We start from the raw sequence: 12,420 nt of genomic DNA, 5'->3' as shown, positions 1-12,420 counted from the left end.
CTCGATTCTGCCAGATCTTCTATGGCTTGATTGGAAGCATTCATGCATGTGTGTTTTTGTGTGGACACATGCATGCATATATAGAGGACTCAGAGGGTCAACACAAGGCTGGCATTGTCTTGCAACCCAGCAATAAGGTGAAAGGAAGAGAGTACAGTTCTGTCATTAAGATACAGTTTAAACATCATGTCTGTTACCATCACGTCCCCTTTTACACATCTACTAACGCTTTCTATAGAAAAGAAGTTTTGTACATTAAACATTGACAACCTTGTAATGTATTAAATACAGATTTATTCAATATTTTATTAAGATTACTAAAAAAAATAATCTTAGATACTCTTTATTTTCACAAGGTGTATGCAGTTGTGATGAGGAACCTACACCTGGGCTCTGACAGCCTAGTCCAAACCCCATCATCTGCGATGGGCTTTAGATCAAGCACATGAGAGCACCGTAACAAACACTATTCCAGGAGGTAATTCCCATGCAACATCAAACTATGACAAGACACAAGAGGCTAAAAATGGCTCATCATAATTTATTTTATGTTAAAATGTACAGCTTGGGGGGGTGGCGTTGGTTTTTGCAGTTTTTATTTCTGTTTCTTGGGTTGGGTTTTTGTTTTTTTTTTTTAAGTGACTGACTAAAAAGAGAACAGATAAATACAAGAGTGTCACCGGGTCCTATTTTTACATGGATCAAGCCTCTTCTGTTCGGCCCTTACAGTCACTCTGTACAGGTACAAAGGCTACAAAAAAGGAAGCGATATAAACAGACACAAATAACTTTTGCCTTTTTACATGCGATCTGTAAGCTTAGTTTGAGCTATTCACACGCTACTGCTCTATTTTTTCCCTTAAAAAATAACTCCAATATTTTATAAAGATAGAAAAATCTACAGATGGAATGAAAATGTAAAGTTAGAGGCATTTCCATAAAATAGCAACTTTACACCAAATTCACTACTTTTTTGATTCTTAAATCCCGCCAAGTATCTGGACGTATATGAAAATGTTTCAAAACTCGACAAATAAACACTGAGATGTTTCAATCAACAAAAAAAACATAACAGTATTTATAAAACAGAAAGCTGCCTTTTTTCCTACCCCAGCCCCAAAGAAACTGATCACAAGAATGGAAGAGTCTCAACTTTACACTAAACATACAGCAATAAAACCCTTGGAACTAACCAAAATGTGAATAGCTTTCGCAGCTTTTTTTTTATTCTTTTTTTACAAGTTTTATAATTAACAAAAATATAATTCTTTTTTTTTTACCCCTCAAACTAGGGTAACCTAATCAAGGCAAAAACTTAAGAAATGGCTTACTGTTAAGCACAACACTTGTACAGTACTACAAAATGCACTGTCACTAACAAAGACATTAGCGGCATGCGGAAGTGTCACCTTCGGAAACAAAATCATACGATAAAAGAACTGCTAAAAGGCATTTACATTTTGGGAAAGGAGAGAGAAAAAGCTCGTGATCCAGTACTGTCTGATAGTTTTGGAGTCTATTTATCCACATTTTGAATGGGAGCAGGCACATAAAATGGCTCTGAACCATCAGCTGCTGTGTAATTGCAGTTCATAGAAAGAGTTCTTCCTTTCCAGAGAACTTCAAGCTCAGTGAAACAAACGAAAAATGGAAAACCACCTAATTCCCCCCAAAGAAGAGAAGTGAAACCCCACAAAGGTAAAAAAATACAGAATGAAATAAAACCCAAAAGAAGAAATAAAGAAGAAAGAAACACTTGTATAAGGCTTTCTGCTGCATACAGTTTGTAAATGGTGCCAACAAATGTTTTTGCATTCACACCAACTGCTGGTTTTGAAATCGTACTCTCCAAAAGATATTTGTGCAGATCAGTCCGGTACGCCAGCTGGGCAATCCGTGCCTCCGCAGGGCCTACCTTCTCATGTAGGAGCCGTTCAGAGACTGCTTGGACATGCCGGTGTTCATGTAGCCGTGATGTGCCGGAGGCGTGTACATCATGTTGCCGTGGGGTGCCGTCTGCATCGGCTGCTGTGCATATGGCTGAGTTCCCATCATCCCCATCTGCATCTGCATCGGGTACTGCGGGGTTTGGTTCATGTAGCCGTGGTTGCTGTGGTAGCCGCTGTTCATCATCGGCTGGGACATGCTGTAACCATTCATAGCATTAAGGGTGTTCATGTTCATGTTCACCGAGTTGACATTATACGCTGGGGCCGGCATCAAGTTCACGCTCATGTTCATACCACGCTGCATGGTTAAGGTCCGCGCTGGGCCTTGCATGGCCACAGTCTGTGACGCCCGCCCGTAGATCTGTGGCTGATGGGCTGCAGGAGGCAGCGGCGCGGATTTGGTTCGTACGGAAACATGACCTTTGCTGGCCATCTGAGTCTGCAGTCTTTGGGTGTGGGATATCCCAATGTTTGATGACGTCATATTCCGCTGCAATAGGGGAGGTGGCAAGTTCATGGGAGGAGGAGTGAGGTTGGGGGGAGGGGTCATGGTGGCCTGTGCTTGGGGTCCTCCAGGAACAGCATGTGGAGACTGGGAAAGCTGAACGAGCCCTGTGTTACTTAAGGGCGTTGACAAAGAGGCACTGTTTGCATAGGAAGTTACAGCAGCTGAGTGGCTGTAAGGCAAAGAATGGTCCATCAGCGTGTTGGTTAACTGCTGCAGCTTGGCCAGGCTGAAGGTGGCAGATGGCTGTGAGTAATGCCCCGCACCAAATTCACTCTGCCCCATCCTCTCATAGAGCCCAATGTTGGCATTGCCAGTCTCAGGGATCTCTGTTAACTGCATAGGTGGTGTAAAATTAGCGGCCATGCTGCACTGGGACAACTGCTGGTTGCTGCTCGGAGGCCTTTCCACAACACAGCCTTGGGGTGATTTGACATTACACGTGGGAGGAGAACTGATGTTTGTTTGTTGCATCATACTGCAGCTGCCATTGATGTTGGACATCTGCTGCGTCACTGCACAGCTACTCTGAGTTAGATTACTGGACGTAAGGCTACTGTACGAGCAACTGTTCTGCGAAGAGTTGTTCCCACAGATGGTACTGCCCATTGTGGAATCATAACTGCTTGGGTTCTCATAGTTTTCTGTTGTGCTCTCGATGCTCCCCAAGTCACTAAACCCACTATCCACAACTTGTTGTGAATGGTCAGAAACCGAGGGAACATCCATCATCGGGCTGGTCTCCATGTTCTGCAGAGATGGCACAGAAATGGCACTTTGATCTGGGCTGATCTGCGCATAGCTGTTCTCTAAAGGAGCAACGTTTGGACTGTTCACAGAACGGACTGACTGGCTGGGATGGGAGTGCACAGATGAGACTGGGCTACTGTGGTCAGACTGCTGACAGTCATCCAGCGTAGTCATCTGGGGACTTTGGTCATTATGGGTATAGTTTTGCAAACTTCTACAGGCCTCTTGAGTCTCTGCACAGTCCTGAAATGTATCATCGTGTTCACTGGCCTCTTGGGTCAGAGACTGCACTGCTTGAACCGTCTCTGAATCAATCTCCATGGTCTCGGCACTCTCACCCTTGAAATCGGAATGTAATTCTTCTCCAGCTTTTTGGTCCTGGTTGTTATCTGGATGGTCATCATCAGAGTCTGGCATTGGGCCTGAACCTGTAGCAAGTTCCTTCTGGTCACGTTCACACTCATTAGATGTGAGCTCAACACCACAATCCATTAACTCCTCTTGATTTGAGTTACCACTTTGAACGTTTACGTCTAAAAAAGGTTGCTGTGTTTCCAGTATTTCTTTGAAGGCTTCACCAGGCAATTCCTCTTTCTCCGCTTTGGTTGAACCCATGTGGCTATCATCTTCATCATCTGCATCATGATCCTCATTGTGAGAAGGTTCTTCATCCTCCTCCTCCTCCTCCTCCTGATCATCCAAATGCACAGACTCTTCTTTTTGCAGAAATACCTCTTCTGCTTTGTCCTTTTCTTGATCTTTTGAACCAATTCCTTCATCTGCAGTCCTTTCTTCTTCCCCAGCTTTAACCGTATCATCTTCTTGCTTTTCAAAGGGTTCACTAGGTGCATGCAGAGATTCAGGTTCTACCTCTTTTATGTCATCACCTGGTGGTGGTAATATTTCAACCGGCTCTTTAATTGCTTCCTCTGTAACAGTAGGAACTGAGCAGGGCTTCTCTTCAGCCACTTCCTTTTGCTCCTCCACCAGCACCTGGTAGTCCGGCTCCATAGGAGTCTCGGGTGGAGTGTATAAATTAAGCTTAAAGCCAGGCTTTCTTTCTTTGCTTTGCCTCCATTTAGATGGACCACGTTTAACTCCTTTGGGCCAACCCTGCTTACTCTTTAGAGGTTCAAGATTGTCTTTAGTGCTTTCTTCCAACACAGCTACATCTTCTGCATTATCTTTAGGAGGCAACAAACAGACAAAAGAAGAGTCTTAGCTTGCACAAACTAATCAATACTTTCAACCATAAGCCCAAAAGTCATTTATAAACTCTAAAGGGATTAAGAAATTCTGGAACAAGAGTTATAAACAGATCTCAGAGCAGAAGTGAACGAAATATCTACAGCTGAAACACATGGTAAAGTTACTCTTGTTTGGTGGCCTTTTAACAGGGACCATCAGAATCGCCAGAAGAATCCCAGAGATTTAAATCACAAGACATGTAAACTAATGCGAGAAAACACTGTCCAAACATTTGATTATCAACCTGTGCTTTTAGAACACAGGTATGCCATCACTTTACACTGACACTGAACTAGTGCGTATTGATCTTTTTTGACAGCAATAACATGAGAGCCTGGAGTTGCCCCTTTGACAGTTCTGGAGTACAAGCCACAGTAAGCATATAATCATGCTGTTGTATCAACACTGAAGGAAAAGATGCTTCATTCTAATATCTTCTCATTGGCAGCGTTATCATGGCATAGCCCACAGTACATGAAAAAAGCCAAAAGGTAATAGAAATTAAACACAGAGTGCGTCAGAGCACCAAATTAACCCAAACCACTCTTGCTCCTCTACTCTCTTCCCAGATACCGTAGATCTACACCAGAAAAAGGGAGGATTCTCAGGGTGTAACATGCTGCTCTTGGGAGTGTACTGGCTTCAGGGCTGCTCCTTTGCCCAGTTGCACTACCTATCCATTAGCTTTTCTGCAAGGGAAGATCCTTGAAATCACACTAGATAAGCAGGTTCAAAAGCATACAGTTAAAACTATCTCTCTCTTTTGTGGGGTAAAAGATAAGGACCCCAGCACTGAGGACATCTTGTACCCCAGACACAACAAACACTCTGTCAAACCAACAGCACTGAATAGAAAGATATTGGTATAAATCAAATTTTACTCTTTGCTTGTACCCTTTACTAAGGATGCAAACCCAGTATTAGACCATATTCCAGTGAGTATGGCCCTGCTGAGTATGAAATGCCCTGTTGTAGGGACATAAAACCTGTTTTTAGCAGCACGACAAGGACTGCATTGCTTCAGACTGGAAAACATTTGTTTTCTGAACACAAAAAAAACCAGATTATAATATTAATGGGTCAGGAATAATTAAAGAAATAAAACACAATAGAAACAAACCAAAACACGTCTGAAGCCACCACTGGTTCCTAATAAACTACATGAGATTAATGGCTCCAGCAGCATCTCTATGCAGAAAGCATTTTTCATTTTCTAAGTTTAAGACCAAAATAGCTAAATAGATCTTGCTAAAAATTTCCAGATCTATGACACAAACAAACACTTCCTTTGAAGACACCTGACAAAGTAATGTTGTGAAGATATAAGAACATTTCAGCTTACTTGTACAACTGTCATCACTCCTGTAACACCGAGTGTCTTTCTCCTCCTCGTTCTGTTCTTCCTCCTCCTTCTCCACTTTCTGCTGCCCAGGTTGGTACTCAAAAGCTTTTCGAATCACAGGCTTCAAGTCATCCTCTTCCCCATCCACCTCACAGGTCGGTTCCAGCTGTGGCATGGGACGCTCTTCATCCGAGTTATCAAATGGCTCGTTTAACACCTCGGTTGTCTCAGAAATGGTCTCAGTTGTAACGCTGCTGTTAATCCTCCTGCGTTTGCGGCCTCTCTTCTTTTTTAGTAGAAAAGGTCTCTGAAAAATAATCCCACAGATACAGCTCTTCTTACACTCCTGCTAGTTAGCTGACTGGGCATCAATAAACAAAGGTTTGTGAGTTTACAATGATCTATGTATTCATTCAAAAAAGTACCCTCCACTGCCTCAAATTCCAACAAAGACAGAATCTTAAGTGCAATGTCTAAACAGCTGAAATAGGCGTGTATCAATACCTGCACTCAAAACTTCAAAACTAGAATTTCCTCTGTATTGCAGTGACTTTTCCCTCCTTCTATCAAATAATATTCACAGCAATACTACATCGATTGTAGTGACACATTTTCCTCTGTAGATTTATCACTGCCCAGAAACCTTTCCAAGTATCAAAGTTTATTCAGCTACATTTGTGGTTTGTGCTAGTTTAAAAACAAGTACGCACACAGAAAACCAGGTAACAGCAAAGGGAGTGCATCTCAAGCTTCTCACACGTCTCAACAAGACACACCAAGTATCCTACATTGGCTGCTATATTGTTCAACAACATCTATTTCTATTACTATGCCTTCTCACAGATTTATCGTTACTTTTGAGTTTACTCATCTAAGGTCTAAACAAAGGGACACCACAGTTCTCTAGTTCTCACCAGAGACATCAAAATACGTATGCTATAGTGAGTACTTAAAAATTTTGGGATGCTTAGTTTACTCGTATTAACCATTCAAACAGTTGGTTTTTCAACAAAATTAAGCATTACGTAAACACTGCAGCAAGCAGAATGTAAATCTTGTGGAAATTAGAAGAATGTGAGTAAAAGACCTCTTCTGCTTTGAAAAACAGCATTCATCTGTAAAGAGTTCTATACTAAAACCAGTAAAAAGGACAACCCTCACAAGCTGGACTCCATCTTAAAATGAAAAAAGGAAGAACCATTAAAATAATGAACCCATACCGATGCCAAACAGCAGAGGGCAACCACTCGTTTAGAATTTAACAGGAAATTCTGATTTTCTAGTATTTTACAGTTCTGCGAGCAATCCTTAAGATGAAAAATGGGATGGAGAAGAAAAAATAGAAGACAGGAGTCGTTTAGTGCCAAACCATACAGAAAGGATAAAAACAACCTAACAAATGTTTGTAAAAAAATGGATTGTTCTTTTGACAATAACGATTTCATTGAAATCAGAGGTGAATGACTTGAAACCAAGGCATTGAAGAAACACACCTTTCTTTTCATGGCCAGCGACTGGGGCTTTGTCAGCCGGGGAGGCAAACTCTGCTGGTTCTCATCCCCACCTTCTTCCTCGCTGCTCTCCTTAGCTTGCTCTGCCGCTTGCCCTCGCTCCCCCACCACTGCCACACTTTCTGGAGATCGCAAATATTTATTTTTAGATTGCACTTTTGCAGGTGATTGCCTACTATTAGTTCTGGTGGAGAATATTTCTTGCTCTTCCTTTTCCCAGCAGCTAGCTTGTTCCATCAGACGCTCAGCCTGAAGGGTTGAGGTTAAAATAACGGGTCACAAACAGCATTTACTCAGCCATATCCTTCATGTGCAGCTCAAGAGTTACAATAAGTCAGCCCTGATTAGCACTGCTGGCTAACCTAGCAACAACAGTGCAGCTGCACCATCTAGCAGCTCCTTTACAACAGTTAGGATAACAAACCAAAGAAGATTGCATTTCATGGGATATTTAGCACTATTAATGATGCAGCGAATTGATTTAAGTCCTTTAGCAACATTACATGCCCCACTGACATGGATCACTTTGAGCAAGTTCATAACACAAAGAATCGATTGACACTGCAGCCCCGGAGCTCTGCGCCAAATTTGATCTGATTACATGCTCTTCGACTACCTCAAGAGTGATAAACAGCTCCACGCCAAGTGATTTGTGTTTTACGTTCCCATATTCATCCCCCAAAGTCAACATGTCTTGCTGCACAGCTTCCAAGAAGTGTGTGTTACAATAACATAGTATCCTCTACCATTAAGCAGTGGTCAAAGTTAAAACTGCTCTGCTTAAAGACAGTCTTAACATAGACATAGTCTAACATAGAGTGAGAGAACCCAAAGGAAGGCAAATTCCAAACAAGAAGTTTCTGCTATTACCTCCTTTTCTGCTTCTCTCTCTTCTTCAGAAACTGCAGCGTTAGACACTAACAGAGGAGTCCATCGTAAGCTTTCAGGATCAACTTCATTGATGCGGGGATTCGCTTTCAGTTTCTCCATATGACTTGAAATCAGCTTTTCCCTTCTAATAATGACAAATCTACAATCCAATAAAGAGCGATTTTAGAAAGCATCACTGAAAACAACCCTTTCTACAGTTTCAATCCTTTTGCACAAGAACCTGTGGAAATAGATGGATAAGTAAACGGGTATATCTAACCAAAAATGTCAGCTGGCACACAGAAAACACACTTACACAACCGTTCATTACGAGGAAGGGAAGAAACAACAGTTTATGATGTGAAATACCATACATTATGACAGCGACAGAGAGGAAAGCGAGGGTTTTCTATTCGACCACTTTAAACCCATGCAAGAGCTTTAGTGTTGGCCCTTCAGTCCCTGCCAGAACAATTTCAATTTTAATGCCATGCAAGCATAAACTGAACACACTGTGGATCACCACATAAAGAGCGAGAGAGTTGTTAATAGTACAACTGCAGATGGCAGCTAACTGGACAAGAAAGCAGGTTAGAAATACAGGTTTTCTAATGAAGCATCAAAATGTACCTTAGGCCTATGCTGATGCAGTAGGAAACAACACCTACTTGCTGCTCTCAAACCACCACCCTGTAAGCCAACCTCCGCTTGGAAGACTTGCACTTGTACTAGTTCAAAACTTACTTGTTTTTAATACTAGTGCTGGTTGTACATAAAGGTTACTGAGGGTGAGCTACTCCTGATCTCATTTTTCCTTTTTGGCATCCCATGTTTGTAAGGCAGTTTTGCTTAATTATAAAGTTTCTATGATTAGAATATCCAGAAAGAATTAAGAAGCTCTTGAAAAACACAAATACCATTGAAAGTCATTGAAGACATTTTATGAAAAAAGAGCCCGAACAACAAAACCCAACCCACTTAAAATCTAAAATATCAGGATCATTAAGAAAGATCTTCAAAAACCAGGAGCTCAACTTCCCAGTGCACTAACTTACACTTACTGATTGTAACTTACAACACTGATTGTAAGGTTAAATTGCAACTTTAACAAGTCATTTGCACTCTGAGTTCCAGGGACAGGATGACCTCACGCAGAGCCGGTCTGATCCCACAGCTTATGTGAGTTGAGTAAGGATTGAAAAAGAGGGTGTGGGGAGAGAGACTACCACCCGCAAACCCACATTCTCCCCTCAGTAGTAATTCAATGCAGCAGTCAGGAACCGTTCTTACAGAATCAAACACAATTCTTCACTGAAAGTGTCTCAAGCTGGCCGCACCTTTCCCATACCCACCAATGTGAAAGACAATTGGAAAAAAACACTTGGTTTAGAGAGAAGAACTTTTGTGTGTAAGATCCTATGACCAGACCCAGCTGCACTGATTCCTTCAGTAACAGGGTTATGATTTGTTTTCAGCATTTCAGAGAGACATTTTTCACATCAACTGTTCTGTAAGCAAAGAAAGTGAAGCTTTGTCTCAGTGGTTTTTTTAATTGTTTACCGGATTCACTGACCTGTCTTCTCTTTTATCTATCATGCTATGCTGCTGCAGGGTGGTGGCGATATCATGCGGGCACATCCCCGTAGCTCGGCTCATTCCTTTGATGCTGATCTGTTTCTCGTGGTGGCAGTTAAGGTATTCTAAGATGACACTTTTCCAGTAGGCCAAGTACGAGAGACGACCCAGATCAGACAATGGCTTTTCGGGAGATCCTGCTTGACCCTCTCTTCTAGAAAGCAAGTAGCCTAGAAGGAAGAGAAACACCACCTTATTGAGGTAACAGAACTACAGAATTTTAACCACGTCTTAAGAAAGCTGATGTTAACAGAAAGAATAGCATGGCCAATTACATTATTGGTAACTCTTGCAATTAAGGGAGTCCTCCCCACAGAAGAGACTGGGGTCCATCATTATAGCGACAGAGAAGAATATTACATCTTTGTATGAGGTTCTGATAATGTGTTATGAGAATCAAACATTAACCAACTCCTCCTTCTAATCATGAGGCAAGGAGGAAAGAAGCAGCCAACTCGTTTCAGAATGGGTCTCATCATGCATGATCTCATTGAGAACTACAACTGTCTGGCCTTTGAGCAACTTCCACACCCAAGTTACAACACCGAGGCCAAGAATTTTCCAAAGGATCTCAGGAGCAAGTGTCATGAGCAATATCAGTTAAGTCACTTTTCTCCAAGAGGCCCCAAGTGACATCAGTTTTTGATTAAACAGCTGTTGTATTTCTGAGGTGACATAGAACCCACAAGTCAAATTACTGGGAGAATTACTTGGATAAATAATTTAAAAATAATCTCCCCTAATTCACGTTGTTCAAACATTCACATAATTGTAGTTTGCAGACTTCAGGACAATAACCCATTAGCTCTTACACAATACACCACCTTCGTTTTATACTCTATGTATGCTGTGAGTCCTTTTTAACTCTCGTCAACTTTAAGCAGCTTTTACAGTCTCAAGCAGAACACACCTGCGTGGAGATAACAGAAGAAGTCTGGTATTTGCCACCATTAAACTAATTTGAGAGAAAGACAAAAATAACGCTATTAATAAAAAAGTATCCTTTCACAGCAAGTCATCCCTCCGTAATTTCACTGGTCCAGACTGCCCAAAGAAGTCGTGGCTGGCCAGGTTGGATAAGGGTTTTGGAGCAACCTGATCCAGTGGGAAGTTGTCCCTGCCCATGGCAGGGGGGTGGAACTGGATGGACTTTGAGGATCCTTCCAACCCAACCCATTCTATGACTCTATGACAGATACTCAGCACTGTACCTTTACAAACACCAAACACGAGCCTTAACACCAGGCTTACAAAATGCTCACTTCACGGTAAGTGTGGGTAGCATGCTTATGGAATTGCAGTACTCAAAGTCACTTGGGCTCCACCCAACATAACTGATTCTTTTTGCCTTCCAACAGTCTAAACCACCTTTTTTTTAAAAAGAAAAAAGTTGGAATCCCTCCTTATTTTTTTTGCTTTAAAACCTATCTAGCACAGCCATATCACATTTGCTAACCAAATCCTCCTGACTACTTCACGAAGTTGCTCCTAATCAAGTTAGCTATAAATGAAAAACATACGACGAGCATCCAGTTCTGAGGCAGTGGATGTTTACTTATTTTGCTGTATGCTACTGCCATATACGAACCGTACCACATACATACATCTGTTTATTTTTTTTTAATATATATATAAACAGGAAATACAAACAAATACACATATAATTACTCAGCCTGAAACAACATACTTCCATTTTTTAGGAACAGTAGAAAAGGTCCACAACAGCATGCAGAGAATAGACACACACTGGCCATCGCACTCTATCCTCCAGCTTGCAACATGTCGACACAGAGAAGCAGACATCCTCCTGCATCCCAAGCTATCAGTAACAGCAGAGATACTGCAATAAGCAGAGTACCCTTCGTAGCCATTAGCACTATAAGGTAAAATAAGAGCACCAGGAGGAACACACCATGCCATAGTACTTGTTTTCTGCAGAAGCACAGACACCTACATAAAGCTGCCTACATCTGCATGGTGCCACTGGAAAGTGAGCAAGTACAGTTATTCTGATTTACAGAAGAAATGTTACCTTAAAACTTAAGAAAAGGAAGGTGTTTCAACATTTAAGTTGCCAGCATATAATATATTATTATATCTTTTTCTTAAACCAGCAGATACACGCTTCGTACCCACCTGTAACTGTGGCTGACAGGAAGAAGCCAAAATTCAAATTCAAACCCATGCGCAACCCGACCACTCTGAAGGCAGAGGACTTGTTTTCCACCCAGCTGCACAGAAGGAGACCTATAGCACACAGTCTGTTCTGCATAATTGAGACAAAGCATCACTTTGACCAAGAAAGAATTTTGGACGAGCTTGTTCACAGTCTATAAAGACAAGTTTGATACCAAGATGTCACTGCCTACAGAAAAGCATGCAAAGCTGCAGCAGTATAAGCATTGACAGAAGTTGACACAGGAAAAGACAGAGAGAATAAATTAGATTTTAAAAATACATACATAGAGAGAACTTCCAGTTTCTTCAAGCAACTTTACAGCTTAACCTACCCTACTTCACACTCAAGAAAAACTTGGACATTAATATAATGTGTTTGTAGGCTGTTTTGGAAGATCTGGATTCATTCTTGTATTTTCATATCATTTGAAA

The 12,420-nt window shown here is 41.5% G+C and overlaps 1 protein-coding gene across 1 annotated transcript in view; it reads right to left on the bottom strand.

Moving 5' to 3' along the window:
* Positions 1–372: 372 nt before the first annotated feature.
* Positions 373–12,420, bottom strand: part of KAT6B (lysine acetyltransferase 6B) — an 88,607-nt gene continuing 76,559 nt past the window's right edge. The window contains 5 exon segments of the mRNA XM_054071418.1: positions 373–4,388; positions 5,795–6,101; positions 7,288–7,554; positions 8,176–8,335; positions 9,749–9,980. Of these exon segments, the coding sequence (XP_053927393.1) occupies positions 1,912–4,388; positions 5,795–6,101; positions 7,288–7,554; positions 8,176–8,335; positions 9,749–9,980 (3,443 nt within the window). The 3' untranslated portion in view covers positions 373–1,911.

The sequence above is a fragment of the Cuculus canorus genome, chromosome 7 (assembly GCF_017976375.1).
Source record: "Cuculus canorus isolate bCucCan1 chromosome 7, bCucCan1.pri, whole genome shotgun sequence".
Classification (NCBI taxonomy): Eukaryota; Metazoa; Chordata; class Aves; order Cuculiformes; family Cuculidae; genus Cuculus; species Cuculus canorus.
This window is presented reverse-complemented; position numbering and strand designations above follow the sequence as displayed.